At 53.2% G+C, this 16,493-nt stretch overlaps 1 protein-coding gene across 1 annotated transcript in view; it reads left to right on the top strand.

The window, feature by feature from the left end:
* Arhgef10l (Rho guanine nucleotide exchange factor 10 like) overlaps positions 1–16,493 on the top strand; it is a 108,236-nt gene that overhangs the window by 73,146 nt on the left and 18,597 nt on the right. The window contains exons 22-25 of the mRNA XM_059255308.1: positions 2,755–2,841; positions 5,810–6,033; positions 7,532–7,686; positions 13,058–13,206. Of these exons, the coding sequence (XP_059111291.1) occupies positions 2,755–2,841; positions 5,810–6,033; positions 7,532–7,686; positions 13,058–13,206 (615 nt within the window). The remainder of the gene's footprint in view (positions 1–2,754; positions 2,842–5,809; positions 6,034–7,531; positions 7,687–13,057; positions 13,207–16,493) is intronic.

Genomic DNA, 16,493 nt, shown 5'->3' with positions numbered 1-16,493 from the left:
TTAACCCCCAGGAAGAGGCCTCTGGGTCTCCTGGGACTTCCCAAAGATTTGACCACTGGGGAGCCTGAGGAAGCTCTTTGGGCTCTTGGCTCTGTTCCAAAGTAGGAGGCCTTTGGATGTCAGCGTGGACATGCCACAAACCAGGCCAGGCTCAAGGCCTGCCTGGGCACAGGCTTGAGACGGTGGAGTGTGTCAATTCTGAGGGTCTTTAATTTTTAAACTTACATGATTTATGTATTTATTATTTATTTGTGGGAGGGGGCTTGCCCACATGGTGCACATGTGGAGGTCAGAGGACAATTTGGAGATGTCACTTTTATCCCTCCACCGTGGGGGTTCAGGGCATTGAACTCAGGTCATTGGACTTGGTGGCAAGCCCCTTTACATGCTAAGCCATCTCTCGGGCTCTCTGAAATGCTTTGTGACTTGAATGCCTTGTGGAAGGGGTTGTAGCCTGGACCCACAGGGGTCTATAGCCAGACAGCTTGGTCCTCAGCTTCCTAGCCCAGCAACCTCTGCTCTGATGGACACCAGCTCCGTTATCCAGAACGGCTAACAGTCATTTTCTATGGCTATGACAAAACACTTAAGGTTGGATACTATATGCAGAAAAGAGATTTCTTTGGCTCACAGCTTTGGCAGCTGGACATCTAAAGATCAGCCAGCCCCAATCTGTTCACCAGTAAGGTCTCAGGGTGATGGCATTTTGATGGGGTGATCACAGGTGAAGACCATCATTTGGTGAGACCGGAAGCCTGGGAGGCTCAGGGACAGGCTGGTTCATTTGGTGACAGCCCACTCTCAGGAGAACTGGGGTCCCATGAGAACATTAATCTCTTCCTAGAGAAATGCATCCTTAGCCTAATCACCTCCCCATGTCTCACCTCTTAAAGGTCTCACTACCCTAACACTGCCTCCCTGGGGACCAGGCTTCCAGCACACAGGCCTTTGGGGGACACACTCAAACCGTATCTGCAGCACAGCTTGAGAACCCTGAAGGCTGCTGGCTGTGCAGTTGCTTGGCTGTGGTACATGCAAAGTGCTGGAGGAATCTATCTAGGCTTCGAGAGGCACAGGGATGCTGGGTGCCAGGTGCCCAGGCCTATGCTCCGTGCTGGTTAGCTGTCCTCTTCAGACCCCGAGACCATCCCAGTGAGATGTCAGGTCCCCACTTATAAATAGGGAGTTGATGTGTAAGCAGGATTGGTGCCAGGCTGGCTGAATGCAAAGCCTGCTTCCTTTCACTAGCTAGTCCCTGCCTCTTGTGCGCCTGGCTTTGCAGAAGTCAGGAGCCACACAGGGGTTCAGACACTGCTCGCCTTTTTTGTTGCTTGTTTTTTTTCAAGACAGGGTTTCTCTTTGTTACAGTCCTGGCTGTCCTAGAACTCGCTTTGCAGACTAGGCTGGACTCAAACTCACAGAGATTCACCTGTCTCCATCTTTCAAGTGCCAGGATTAAAGTCGTGCGCCACCACTGCCTGGCTAAGGACACCTGTCCCTTAAGGAAGCATGTAGTTGTTACCACCATCTCAGACCCATTTCTGTCAATCAGCTGACATCAGGGCCCTCGGGAATTGTCATGGAGACGCCTGAGTCTGGGCTGTGATGATGCCTTCCTCTCCTGAGAGGACAGGAATGGCAGCCTGGCAGAAAGGCTGGGGCCCTTCAGCCAGCACAGCCATGGAGGCAGAAGGTCTGGAGACTTCTTGCTCAGTGTGTGGGTCCTGGATCCCCCTCTGGGAAGAAGTGGAACATTGTAGCCCCGAAGTCTCTGGCCTGGTGCTTCCAGGTAGAACTTCAGTGAGAGTAGAGAGAATCAGGCATGAGAAGTCTGAGTCTAGACCTGCCTCTGTCCCTAACATGCTGTGCGACCTCAAGCCAGCCATGTCCCCTCTCTGAGCTTCAATCTGGCTAGTTGCTAAGATGTCTGGGGGCAACTTTTGGCCCTCTTGCCCATGGCCATTAGGAATCTTGGTAGTGTTCCCAGAGCAGGACTGGCAGGTGCTTCACCAGTAGAGGGCAGCACCTGCCCGGGAAAAGTCCCGGTGTCTCTATGTCTCTGGACACAGCCCCTTCTGGGTGCCCTCAGTGCTGTCCTGTCCAGAGAGACAGTCAGCGCCTGAAACAAGGCTCTGAGAGGCCACCCAGCCAGGGGCTGGAAGCAACAGATGCAGGAGGCTGTATAAGAAGCCAGCGGCTCTCAGAGACAGCTGGCTGCCAGTCAAGCCCCAGTGTTTTCCTTACACAACCCACCCAGTCCCCTGTCCCAGTGGGTCCTTCTGCAGAGGGGTACTGATGCAGAGCCCCTTTACCTCATTTTCACCTCCTTACAGCTCTCTGGAGTTATGTGGGAGGCCATGGGGTGCAGGAGCAAGCGGGGCCCTGTCACTCACTTCCTCTTTGACCTAGTGCTGGCCCTGGCCTTCTGTGGACTTTTCTTTTCCATCTACAAAATAAAGTGCTTGGATGAGGGTGGGGAGCCTAGTGGTCATCAACAAGCCCTATCTAGAAGCTGCCTGGTTCCAGAGTCTATGGACGGATATAGAGCATCAGTCAGGCCTTTTCTGGACAGAAGGTTCTGGAAGAATGATGGTCAAATATGAAGCATAGGAAACTATGTATGTGGCATGCGTCACTTCCTTGGCCCCCATCCTGAGGGATTCTCATGGGGGGGAATGGGCTCAGAAGTATGTCAAATATTGGCATTTTGGCACCTCACCGATTGACCCACCTATACTATCTCTGTCTCTACAGCTTGGGGGTCTGGTCCACAGTCCTGTCAACTGTCCCCTGCTGGGCTTCTCGGCTGTCAGCACTTCCCTTCCACAGGGCTACCTCTGGGTAAGTAGTCCCTTTGCCCAGTCAGGGGGTGGTGTTGGTCTGTCCTCAGGATGGGGACAGAGAGGGTGACTCTCAAGAAGGGTTCTGAGAAAGCCACCCTCCTGTGTAGCAGCCCTATCTATCAACCTTGGGGGTAGGAGGTGGGGGAGGCATGGGGCCTTATCCAGGGTAATGGAATCCAGGGAGAGTAGGGCTTTTGCAAGGGACCAGACCTCTAGGAAAGGGATGAGTGTAAGCCATGTAGAGACCTAGTTTGCAGAGGTCTGGATTGCAGGAGGTCTGGATTGCAAGAGACCTGGGTTGCAGGAAGCCTGGGTTGCAGAGGTCGGGACTGCAGGAGGCCTGGGTTGCCGGAGGTCTGGGTTGCAGGAGGCCTGGGTTGCAGGTTACTCATCTCACATGGAGCTTCCAGCCACCTTCTCTACTTGCGAGGTTCTCAGCAAAGCCCTGTCTTGTTTTAAAATGAGGGGCCCCATGCTCCTTGGGTTGCTGTTTGTGTCCTCCTATTTCTAAGGTTCTGACTTCTCCATCCCTGGCCAGCCTCTCTCACATGCTCCTTCCCATCCCTGGGCATTTGTGCAGCAGAACCATGGCTTACCCTTCAGACTATAGTACAAATGTTGATTTTTTTCCCCCCATGCTGTTTCCCATGCTGGTGAATCTATTCATCTATGCATGCATGCATCCACTTACCCTGTCCATCCTTCATCTGTTCATTCATCCATTCATTTGTACATCCATCCCTCCATGCATTCATCCATGCATTCATCCATCCCTCCATCCCTCCATCCATCCATCCCTCCCTCCCTCCATCCCTCCATCCACCCATCCCTCCCTCCATCCATCCATCCAATCATCCATTTAACCTTCCACCCTTCCACACACCCACCCACCAACTACCATTTACCATCCGATTGCCCACTCACACATGCATGCTTCCTTCTATCCATCACTTGACAGGCATACACATTGGGTGCCTACCGTGAGCCAGACACAAAACAAGCAGTGAACAGGACAGAGGGTCATTAAGGAGACAGAGTGGCTCATTGGATGTTACTTGGGAGGTCTCTATAGAAGGGAAACTGGAAAGCTGACTGGGTATTTTGTCTACTCAAGCCTTTTCTTGATTTCCTTTGGCCCCTGAAACTAATTTGTTTTCTTGTAGCTGGGAGAAAGTGACCATTGTGAGTGCAGGCTGTGTGTGGGCTGGACAGGGGAATTTCTTCCCCATTACTATCACCAATGGCTGTGTGTGTGTATGTGTGTGTGTGTGTGTGTGTGTGTGTGTGTGTGTGTGTGTGTATGTAGCCGTAAGTTTTTCTGGTCCCACTCGGCCCCATGGTCCTGTGTTTCTCCGGTCCTGCCCGGCCCTGCCTGGCCCCACAGTCCCAGAGCCACTTATAAAATAATCACTCAGAGGCTTAATTTTAATTGCAAATTATATGGCCTATGACTCAGACTTCTCGCTAGCTAGCTCTTACAACTTAACTCAGCCCATTTCTGTTAATCTATGCATTGCTATGTGGCTTCGTGGCTTACCGGTACATTCACATCTTGCTTCTCCTGGTGGTGGCTTGAAGTATCTGCCTTGACTTCTTTGTCTCGTCTTCAGTTTGAATGTACCGCCTAGCCTTATCCTGCCTTACCTGTGGCCAAACAGCTCTATTTATCAACCAATCAGAGCAACACATATTCACAGCATACAGAAAGACACCCCACAGCACTTCCCCTTCTCTGTCTAATCAAAAAGGAAGGTTTTAACTTTAACATAGTAAAATTACATATAATAGAACAGTTATCAAGCAAGGATTACAGTTACAATATCTGGTCTATTTGTATTTGGCAAAATTAAAGAAAATATTCTATCACCTATCCTATATTTGTGAGTCTAAAGTTTTATATCTAATTTATTTTTTTAGCATAACCAAGGTAAATTATAACTAACTAGTCTTCAACTACATCAGAGACCCCAGAAGGATATAATATTACCTAAGTAAACAGAGTACATTGCAAGCAACTTCCATAATTCTAGAAATAACAGAGACATCTGGCTGCCTGGACAGTCACCCAATGTTCCTTTGTAACATTGTGGCATCCATCTTCAGCCTATAGACCTAGAGTGTCTGGCAGACTTTCCAGAAGCAAGAAATTTGAAGGACTGTTCTGCCTAATGGAAAAGTTCATCAATTGCTTTTCTCTTTGTCCTGCAGAATGTCTGGTAGTTTCTTCTGTGAAGCAGGAAACTGGAGGACCATCTTGCCTTGATTTGGCAAAGTTCAATGGTCACTTTCCTATGGGTCCTGCATGTTCAGTTTATATAGCATACTGTCAAGCAGTCCAGGCCAGAGCAGTGTCTTGCCCAAACGGCTGGCCTTTTCCACATTGTGAGCAAACTCCACACAGAGTTTCTTTGATGCCCATCATCCTCTTTGAAGTAATTGGTGCTGCCAGGAGCAGATGTGTCTCACTGTCCAGAAAAGCCTAAGTTCTTAAAACATTTTAAATGCCATATTCTGCAGGTCTTTGAAGAGTTTAAAGATTACCTACCTAATTGAAATATATCTTTGTATACCTAGAAAACTCAACTAACATGACTATAAGTTTGATTATCATAGATGACTATTAATATATATTTCTTAATGATATAATTTTAAATGAGTTGCATAAACATAATACCTTAAACAAGAGTAGAAATATACATACACTATAACAAAATTGACCTTAAACTTGTATTAATAAACCAAAATCCATACCAATGTAAAGTATTTTGAGATTAACAGTTGTTTTTTTGGATCAAAGTAGATTCAATAATCTATCTTTTTACATCATTTTTCTGTCATATATATGTCTGTATATGTATGTGCCCGTGTATCTGTGTGTTTGTCCGTGTGTCTGTGTCAGGGTGTGATCCCTGGGAGAGTGTGCTCTATTCACGGGCCTGACAGCCTCTCTGGGCCTCTGCTTCCAGGTTGGAGGTGGGCAGGAGGGTGCTGGTGGCCAGGTGGAGATCTTCTCCCTAAACCGGCCTTCGCCCCGCACCGTCAAGTCCTTCCCGCTGGCAGCCCCCGTGCTCTGCATAGAGTACATTCCGGACCCGGAGGAGGAGGCTGAGGGTGCGGAGGAGAGCCGGGTGGCTGCTGATCCCTCAGCTGCAGTGCACCCCACCGTCTGCCTCGGGTTGCAGGATGGCAGGTGAGGGGCAGGAACATGCGTAGGGATGGCTGGTGCTGCCAGGCAGATGGCTGCAGGTCGTCCCTCCAGCTCTGTGGGTCACTAACCCAAGCACTCTTCCCCAGCTTGGTGTCACCAGGAAGATGCAGAGTTTAAGTGTCAGGAGTGGCTTATGTCACAGCCGACAGCTCCCCATACCTCTGGCACCACTTCCTGGCTGTGCATCCTTAGACACACCATGTCAAGTCAGGTTCTTCTCTGTAGTGAAGCTCAGGAGTCCTACACTCTCGCCATGTCGAGTTGTTGAGTCTCAGGTTCCTGTGATCAGTGAGGCTTAGCAATCCTCACCCCCAACCACAGGGCTGTGTGAGTACAGGAGGGCCGATCCTGCCTAATTGGGAGAAGACTATCCAAAAGAGAATTCCCCGGCCTCTCTGCTCTTCACCATGTCCTATAGAAGAACAGACAGTGTGTGTCTCTGGAGTACCTACTCTGTGCCTCACACATGCTGAGTGGGATCTCTCACAGTGACCTTGCAGCCTGGGGGCTATCTCCATTCCCACGTAGGGAGGGGCCAGGAAGAAGTGGTGGGGAGCCACGCTTACCCCCACAGTCCACGCTGGGATTGTAGCCTAGGGCCCGTCTGGACCTGGACTTAGAAGAGATCTGGTGAACACCTTTTGTTTTAGTTTTGAGCCAAGATAAATTTCATGTGATACAAAATCCATCATTTTAGGAGGGGGGGCTGGCAGTGTGGCTTGGTGGGTAGAGCGCTTGCATAGCCTACACAAGGTCTAAGTCACATCCCTAGAACCTCAGACTGGGCATGGTGATTCATGTCTGTGATCCCAGCACTTGAGAGGTAGTGGCAAAGAGGATCAGAAGTTTAAGGCTATCCTTGGTTACATAGCAAGATCGAGGCCAGCCTGGATCACACTGTGACCCTGATTTAAAAAAAAAACAAAAAACAAAATGAAACAAATCACCATTTTAGCCTTACTAAGGAGCACAATTTGGTGGTTCCTGGCTATCACTACCTAGCTCCAGCACATTCTCATTACTCCCCAAAGAAGCATACATCCATCTCATCCTCTCCTTGGAAACTGCTGATCATCTTTGGCCTCTGAGAGCTTGCCCTCAGGCACACCCTACAAATGACATCTAGTGCATCATGGTCTCTGTTCCTGGCTCCTCATTACTCTGCGCATGCTTGCAAAGCAGGCCAAGGAGTGTTGTCATGCTTTGTCCCCCTGTGGCCCTCGAGTGGGCACCACGGATCATGTGAGGAAGAGAGTTGAAGGTCAGCACTCCAGGTCAGCAGCTAGGAGTTGGTGGTTGGATTTGAACTCAGGTCTGAGTGGCACTGGAACTCAGCGCCTTTCTCACTGTATTCTGGAGCCAGAGTCCTGACTTGTGATAGAAGCCAGGGCTCCTGTAGGAGGAACAAGCCTGGGCAGGTGAGGCCCATGCGCAGGTAGGAACCCATGGGTCACAGTGCTGCTATCATCTCTCTCTTCAGCATCCTGCTCTACGGCAGTGTGGACACTGGTACCCAGTGCCTGGCAACCTGCAAGAGCCCAGGCCCACAGCCCGTGCTCTGCCTGCGGCACAGTCCCTTCTACCTGCTTGCCGGCCTACAGGACGGGACCCTCGCTGCCTATCCTCGGACCAGTGGTGAGGACTGGCGGGTGGGTGTGATGCGGGGTGGTCATCTGGGGCACCAAGTTGGGCCTGGATACTTTACTGAGAGATTGCTAAGGAGGCAGGGTTGGGACTGGCTAGCCTCGGGCTGGTGGGGATCTGAGACCTGATCTTCACTGGAGTCTAATGCCTGGTTCCCACGTGTGAATCCCTGTAAAAATAGAACATTTACTTCTCTGCCAGTAATCAAGCTCTAGGGGACAGTGCTCTGTGCGCTGGGAGACTGAGGGTGGTCTTGGAAAGACCTGGCTTCTTGCCCTGTGACAGCTGTGTCCCCAGTGAGTGGAGCCTTCTTTGTGCCTTGGGCTCTTTCATAAAGTGAGAATCGGGTAGTGCCCACCCCTCTTGGTTCTAGTAAACAAAACAACTCAGTATAGACCAGACACGGGGCCAGGACGGGTGCTGAGAAGGGGAGGTACCTTTGGGCTGTCACTGTCTGCCAAGCTGTCACTGACCATGTCACTGAGCCTGAAGTAGGAGGCTGGCGGTGCTATGCGGCAGCCGTGGGCACCACACTCCAGTGCTCCAGGAACAGTGTCAAGGATGTGATGTGCTACCCTAGAGAGTCACCTCTGTTCCAGGTACCAGGATGCTGAGCCTGGGGGAGGGAGGAGCACAGTTCGTTCACAGTCACGTGAGTGCTGTGCACGGTCCCTGAGCCCCGAGGCTTGCTCAGCCCCTAGTTTGATATCGAGGACCAAGTGGCAAGTGTGGTAGCCCCAAGGCTCTACAGCAGTGTCTCCCCCTCCTTCCGCCCCCAGCTCAGCTCTGATCCGATGGCTGCGTCATCCTTGCAGCCTGTTGCGGGGTTATAAACGGATATTTGCAATGAGGGTTTTTTTTTTTCCTACTTGGCACTATGTTGGTATTTTTAATTAGCTTTTGATAAGGCATTTATAGTTTTTAATTAAAGGGGGAAGAAGGGAAAAAATCCCTCTTACCATCAGACGGAGCAGAGCATGTGTGTGAATGTAAATCCTGGCTCAGATGTGCTGGGGTAGACAGGAGGGTCTGAAGGGACCACCCACCCTTCTCTGTGCCCTAGACACCATGACTCCAGCTTCATCCAGCTCTGGCTACCTGCATGGATGCTCAGGTGGGCGGGGTGGGGCTGCTGTAGCTGAGTACCACAGCAGTGGCTCAAACAGCAGAAGTTCAAGATCAAGACTCTTGAGAAGGGTCCATCCTAGGCTTCTCTGGCTCCCAGAGACGTCTTGACTTGTAGTGACATCACTCAGGTCCTCATGGTCCTCATGAGGATGTCTCCCTGTTCATGCACCTTTGCGTCCCATTCTCCTCCTTTATAAGGATGTCTGTCACATCTGTAGGGTTACTGTCTCCAAGAAAGACTATATACTGGTCCAGGGTTAGGGCTTCAGTGAGTGGATTTTGGGGAGACACAGTTCAGTCCCTGATGGAGTTTTGGGTTTAGCCATTGGCCTTTAGCCTCGAGTTGGAGCTTGCTAGCTTATCAGAATGGAGAACCCATGGGGGTATTATACCTTATCCCCTCACTTTTGGGGGGTCTTCCCTGCAAACATTTGCTCCCCCAATATGTATGAACACTTACCGTGTGCCATGGATATACTGGTCAACAAAAGGGACATGCCTCCCGCCCTTATGAGGTTTAAAGTCTACAGAGGGAGGTCAGAATAGCCGTGTCAACCAGCAGGAAGCTAGGGGCTGCTGAGGTAAGATTGGGGTCACTGTGAGAGCCTGACTACCTGGTAGGGTGGACTGAGTGCCTGGGGCTCATCCCAAGAGGTGGGCCCTGAAGCTGAGAACCGAGAGAGAGGTGGCCAGGCAAGTGGAAAGTTGAGGGAACAGTGTTTGGAGCAGAGGGACCAGTTGTGTGTGAAGGCCAGAGGCAGGAGTTTGCCTGGCATCGTGGAGGCCCCAGAGAGGAGGCTGCAGGGCTGGCTAAGAGCCAGAGGGTAGGTGGCACTGGGCAAAGTCTGGGGACAAACATCTGCTCATGAGGATCTTGAGTTTGTCTCAGCCCATTGGGATGTAGAGAGAAGCATTACAGTCTAGACACTGGCTCCTTTGACAGGAGGGCAGGTGTGCCTGGCATTGCATCCTCTCCAGGATCCCATTCTCTGGGTGTCTGGTTTGACTGTGGCTGTCATGAAGGTCTTCCCTTCTCCGGGCCGCCAGCCACCCTGTGGTGTCCTAAAGAGGTGATCCCCGCCTGAAGCCAGACTCTTAGGACCACAGCACCACATGGTTTAAAAGAGGCCTCAGAGTCCCCTTGGTTCAAGAGCAGAAGCTTTCTCTGCTGCCCCTGGGTCAGCCTCAAGGTACCCTTCCAGAACATCTCCAGGGTGCTCCTGGTGGCCAGGAGTGTCTGGGATGTGAACTGCCCAGGCTTCACAGCTACATCCTGGGGCTGGTGCTGGATGAGATATGTACAGTGAAGTGACAGTCTCCTTACCTGTGAAATGGGGGTGCAGAAGCTCCTCCTCACAGGCTGCTTGTGAGGGTCACATGTGCAGATATCCCCAGGGCCTACAACGGAGCCTCCCCCAGAGTGGGCCCCTCTCAGCCTCAGTGGCTTTCACTCTGTGTCCTGCTTCCCGGCACCAGCCAGATCTGGACCCCTGTGGGAGACCAGCAGGCTGTGTCACCTGAGGCTGGGAGAGGAGGGATGCTGGCACCCTGAAGGTGCCTTTGCTGAGACAGGCCTTCGTCTCTGCTGACCGGCTCTGCCAGCATAGATGAATGGGCTGTCACCCAGGGGCGGGTGTGGGCCCGCCAGCGCAGGTTCTGGATCGTGTTTACTTACAGCTACCCAAGGGTTGGGAAGTGGGGAGGGCCAGTGGAGGGGACAGTCCCTTGAGTCCTGCCCAGCCTCAGTAATTACCTTTGTAGTCCGTGAAGCCGGTAAAATGGGGGCTGGAAGGACCTCAGAGGACAGTCTGTCAAGAAAACCAAGTCCCAGCAAGGTCAGCAAGTCCAGGGTGCCTCTATGGACTCCGACGGGAGCTCCTGGCCACTCTCCACTCTGATGTAAATTTATATTGAATTTTATCACAGTTCCTTGCTTTGGAGGGCTTCTGGGGACAGCAGCCCACAAAGGTGGGTGGTCAGTGTACGTGTGACCCTCAGGACTTCAGCGGCTGTGATGCACTGTCCTTGGGTGGCAGGTGCAAGGGTTCCCCTGCCATTGCTGCTGTGCCCTTGGGTGAACCCCAATCCCAGTCTCTGAGATGCTTCCCCAGCGTCTTTAGCTCCTTTCCTCAAGTGTTTTCCCATCCACATCTTAGCCATAGTGGCGGAAGCTCCGGCATCTGGCCACAGACACTGCTCACCTCCTGCCACTAGGGGGCGCTCAAGAGCCTTGCATTTCCCTGAATCTGGTGCCCTGGGTCCAGGGTCACATTCCTATGGAGATCTGGCCTCCTTCTGGTCACCCACCCCTTCCGGACACCAGTCCCAGCACAGGACTGGTAGTAGGGCTTGGAGGCAGCCAGGCCAGACCCAGCTGTGGGTTTAAATGCTGCTTGGCTTGACACTCCTTGGGTGAGTTACCCAGCTTCTCTACTCTGGGCCTCTGTTGTCACCTTTAATTAAATGGCGCCAGCATTGGCTTCTGTAGACTATTGGGAGCCAGTGAGCAGGGACAACTGTGCAGCTGTGTGACTTGGGTAATTGAACTTGCAGTGTGTGAGTTATAAGTCAGGGCTAATGACAGTATCTGCCACACAGGCGTGCGGGAGGTAAAGAATTCATTCATGAGCAGAGCGACTGGCACACGGAAGCGGATGGGACTCAGTGTTGGCCACCGGCACTTTTTACCAGTGCCCCATGCTGTGTTGGGGTAGCATACACAGTTCTTTGACTCCTTGCACTATCTGAGGAGTGGTGTGTGTGTGTGTGTGTGTGTGTGTGTGTGTGTGTGTGTATGTGTATGTGTGTGTGTGCATGGCCATCACATCCATTTTAGAGACGAGGGAACCAAGACTCAGAGAGGTCAAGCCTTTGCCCAAATGGACATGGGAGTTCAGAGCCACAGAGTGCTCTGGTCTGGCCTGCTTGCTACATATGTGGTCATGCTCTGAGCTGGAAGGAGTGGTACTGTGTACGGGAGGGGGTTCCCCGGTTCTTAATTTATTAGCTTGGGCTGGGAGTATGAAGCAGGGTTCAGGGGGAGGTTAAGGGTGGGGGACACGCTGACCACATGTGGCCAGGAGACAGGGTGAGGAGTTTGGTGACTTTCCCATATAACTTGGGGTCCTCCGCCTCTGGGGACAGCTGTGCTCGGTCTTGCCACACAGCATCTGGCTCAGAGGAGGGTATGTCTGTGGTGAGTGGCTTTGTGTTCCTTCTGGGGACCTAGAGGAAGGGTGGGGGGCTGCAGGGCATCAGTAGCTGACTCTGTCCTGCCTCCCTGGCCCCAGTCACTGTGCCTGCAGCTCCGGGGTGTGCAACTCCCCCACAGACCCCTCATTGGGCCTCAGCTCCCCTCAAGCCTCCTTCCTGCCCAGCGCCCTGACAGTCTAGGGCAGCCACTGGGGCTTGGTGCAGCTTGAGATGTGATTTCAGAGAAGGCAGTGTTGAACCACTGTGCTCGGGTGCAAGGTGGGGGTTCTCAGTGAGCAGGCATGGGTGGGGGTGGGGAGAGGAGATGCCTGTTTCTGGCCAGGCTGCTGCTGTGGTCCCTGGGAACAGCAGATGGGAATGTCACCTCTCAGAGCTCTCCTCCCTGCATCTGGTGGCATCTCTGGAGGGGAAGATCTTGGCAAGGTGACAGGAGCATCAGGTGGCAGGGTCTGAGGGAAGTCCTCCAGCTCTTCAGATGAGCTGGACTCTCCATGAAGTCCCTTCCTCCATCCAAACTGGGACTTGGAGAGGCTGAGGAGAGGTGCACTCAAGACCCGTAGCAGAATCAGGGCCATGCTGGTCACAAGTCCCGGAACTCTGGGGTCCTCCTACCTTCTAGCAGGTACTAGTGTAGAGGTTGCCTCTCCCAGAAGCCCCTGTGTAGATGTCCTCCACGTGTGTCTGCACCTTGGTGCTTGGCACATCCGCTCAGAGCTGGTGGCTGCTGTCTCTACCCAGTGTGGTTCGCCAGAGGGCAGGGCCTATACTTGTGCCTGCCTCTCTTCTCAGCTCATAGCCCAGCTGGTCATAGGTGCTTTCCGAGTGTGTGTGGAGTGACTGAATGAGGGAGAGAGAGTCAGGGAAGGAGGGAAGTCCAGGGTGGTCCTCAGGGCAATGGAGTATAGTGTCAGTCACCCCGGTGACATGAGGCTGAAGGACCATGGTGGGGGAGGGTGTATGGAGCTCTCTGAGTTCCCCCTGCAGGGTCTCAGCCACTGACCTGTGCCCTTCTTTCCCATAGGTGGAATTCCCTGGGACCTGGAGAGCCCTCCCATGTGCTTGACTGTGGGCCCAGGGCCCATTCGCACACTACTGAGCCTGGAGGATGCCGCATGGGCCAGCTGTGGCCCGCGGGTCACTGTCCTGGACGCTGCCACTCTGCAGACTCAGGTACCAATACCCAGGACTCGAGACTACAGAGTCCCTGCTGGGACACAGGGACGCAGCTGCCTTGTGGCCTGTGCTCTTGAAGCAGAGGTATAGGTGGAGGCCAGCAGTGTGTCGATGCTGGGATGCTGGGATGCTGGGATGCTGGGATGCTGGGATGCTGGGATGCTGGGATGCTGGCCTGGCCTCCTGGCCTATGCCAGGCTTACCTGCCCCACCTCACCACATCCTGTGCTCCATCGTCAGTGGCTGATAGGAGCTTTGTGGTGGCTTCCCAGATGGTATTTTGGTGACATTTGCCATTGTTGATTTGTTTGAATTATTGATCTGATCAGATATGGCGCCAGACCCAGAGGGGAGCCTGGCAAAGGTCCCTAGACAGGCAGGCTCCTCAGGCATGCACCCTTGTGTGGGCCTGTTTTCCTGTCTCCGGTAGGTTCTCTGTCTCGGACACCTCCCATTTGATACTTGATAGCTCAGGCACTAGGCAGAGCTTGGTGCTGCTAGCTTTTAGGTGGCTAGGGTAATGTCCTGGAGAGCTCCGTCCTCATTGGATAGGTGGGGAAACTGAGGTGTGGGTGCTGTGAATGATCTCTAGGAGTGTGTGTGTGTGTGTGTGTGTGTATGTGTGTGTGTGTGTGTGTGTGTGTGTGTGTGTGTGTGTGTTGAGTGCTTGGAGTCTGCTAGTCTCCTTATCTATCTATGTTCTTGCTTTTGCTGAAGCCCGGAGGTGAGTGAGCATCTGAGCCTGCACATGGTCTGTGGCCAGTCAGTCCTCGCTTGGCCAATGAGTACCTTCATGTCGGCCCACGGGAACACTGGCTTCTGGTCCATGAATGAGGGTGACATATGTCTTCCCCGGGGTCCTGTGGCTCCTTTTAGGAGGCAGAACCAAGAGGTCTGTAAGTGATCTAGATGAGGAGGCTCATGTAGGGGTGGAAACTGAGGCCGTCTTGGAGCTGGAGGCCCAGGAGAGCCAGGGTGTGGCTTAGTCTGACACACAGGTCCGAGAACCAGAGAATCACTAGGGCAAATGCCAGTTTGAAGTTGGCAGTCTGAGAACCCCAAAGCTCCAAGGTTTCTGCCTGGTTCTGAAGGTGGGAATACCTTCCATCTGCCTTAGCTGCAGAGGCTGAGAGCCATCCTCCCTTCTCAGCTGTGGTGGTCGCTGGACCAGGCGAGGCCCACACACTTGGGGAGGCCATCTGTGTGACTCTGCCTACAGGTCAGATCTTCCTCTTCTACCAAAACACCCTCACAGATGCACCCAGAGTCATGTGTGACCAGCTATGGGGACACTGACGCAGTAACACTGAAGTAACACTGAGTGGGCCGCGTGGAGGGAGCTGCAGTACCGGCCCCCACCAGCAGGGGGGATGTGATGGACATGGAGTTGGATGATTGACCGTATGCCAGCTCCTTAGCAGGGGAGGTTGTGTTTTGTGAGCCCCAGGGCAAGTTGTGAGACGTGTGTGTGTGTGTGTGTGTGTGTGTGTGTGTGTGTGTGTGTGTGTGTGTGTGTGTGTGTACAACCTTGGGTGTCATTCCTCAGGGTACTGTCCACCTTTATCTTCGAGACAGAGTCTCTCTGACCCTGGGACTCATCAATTAGGCTGGACTGGCTGATTGTGTTCCCCCAGGATCTGCCTGTCTCTGTCCCACCTTCACCCCCAGTGCTAGGGTACAAGCATGTGCCACCATGCCCTGCTTTTTTTTTTAAGTATGTATTCTGGGGATTGAACTCATGTCTACATACCATGCCGTCTCCCAAGCCCCATGTTGCTCTTCATAGAGAGGAAGCTGGTGCTTCTGGGAGCTCCTTAGCTGCTCCCATGGGGTCTGTCCCATTCAGAGGCTCCTTGAGCATGGCACTGAGGACCTGTAACCTCCCTGGTACTGTTGGGCCAGACCAGAGGCCAGGGAGGTGTGGCCAGTGAGACCACAGCCTGATTTCTTGTTTAACTTAAGAGTGGGGAGGGGACCTAGTGACTGTAACCACAGACCCTCGTCTTGCCTCCCTGATGCACCCTGCAAGGCTTCTCTGCCAAGACCACCCCCCATCACTTCCCTTCAAGGCCCTGTCACCTCCTCTACTTGTGAAAGAAGGGTGGGTGAGATCAGCTGGCATGCCAGGTCCTGTGGTCCCTGAGAGCTATTCCCACAGACGTGTCTTTCAGGGAGGGAGTCCTCTTTCAGGGCAGCCGAGGATGGTGGCCGCTGTGGAGTTGGGGATCAGGCTTATAGCTGAGGAGGTGGGAAGCTGGGCTACCTCCCCTAGACTCCCTGACTATCTTATAAACATGAGCAGTGGCGGCTTCTTAGAGGGGAGCATTGGCAGGATGGTTAAATGCAGCAGCCCCACCTCTGTATCAGCCACTGTTGGTCCATCTCTGTTGGTAGGCTAGCCTGCACCCCTGGAGGGAATGTAGTTTGTGAATAGCACTGGGATAGGAAGCTGGCTTTGTCTCTGCTGGCCTTTACGACCTTGGACGAGTCACTGAACCTCCCTGGGCATGGTGGTTAGTTAGACATCCATTGTCCTTATTTGCCCAGCTCCCCAACTTTTGTCTGTGTGAGGCCTAGAGGGTCAAACTGCTGGCGTGGACTCAGACGTCAGTGGTGTGGGCCTTGTCGGCCTCCGTCAGCAGCGCAGGCCTGCCTCCCTCTCGATTCGTGGGAAGAAGCTCCATCCCCTCCCATCCCAGGAGTGTGCGCTGGGCACCGAGGAGGTTCTCACTAGATTCTGCTCCTCTACGGCCACAGCGCTGACTGGCTCTGGCCGACTGTCCCAGGGCTCCAGGGACCTCCTGGCTCCTGTGAGGCTGTGCCGATTTAAGATTAGCGCTGGACCAGCTGCCCTTGCGGCAGGATCAGTATGGCCTTTCACCTCCTCTGTACACCTGGCAGGGAGTCCAGGGCCACTGGCCAGGGAGTCCCAGCAGGAGGTGCTGCAAAGCCAGAGGGTGGGCGTTTCTGGGCAGCTGGGAAGTTTCTGTGCAGGTGGGTGGCAGCTCGCCTCCCCCTCCCTCCATACATACGCCACAGTAGTAGCTCGGTTACGAGATCACACCATGTATATTTAATAGAGCCGGCCTCCTGCCTGAAAGGAGGGAGCTGTCTGCTCTGGCATTGTGCGCTAGAGCTGGTTCCATCTGGCTGCTGTTAATGACCATAGACTCCGTCCTGGGCTAGCCGGCGCCAGGCTTGCCTCTGGGTCCCTGGCAGGACTAGTCCTGGGGGAGCCTCCAGAATGTCCACACATTTCTGTCTGTGATTGTGCTGAGCCTGGG

This window comes from Peromyscus eremicus, chromosome 2 (genome assembly GCF_949786415.1).
Source record: "Peromyscus eremicus chromosome 2, PerEre_H2_v1, whole genome shotgun sequence".
Taxonomy (NCBI): domain Eukaryota; kingdom Metazoa; phylum Chordata; class Mammalia; order Rodentia; family Cricetidae; genus Peromyscus; species Peromyscus eremicus.
The sequence above is the reverse complement of the archived record's forward strand: the minus strand, read 5'-3'. Positions and strand labels throughout refer to the sequence as shown.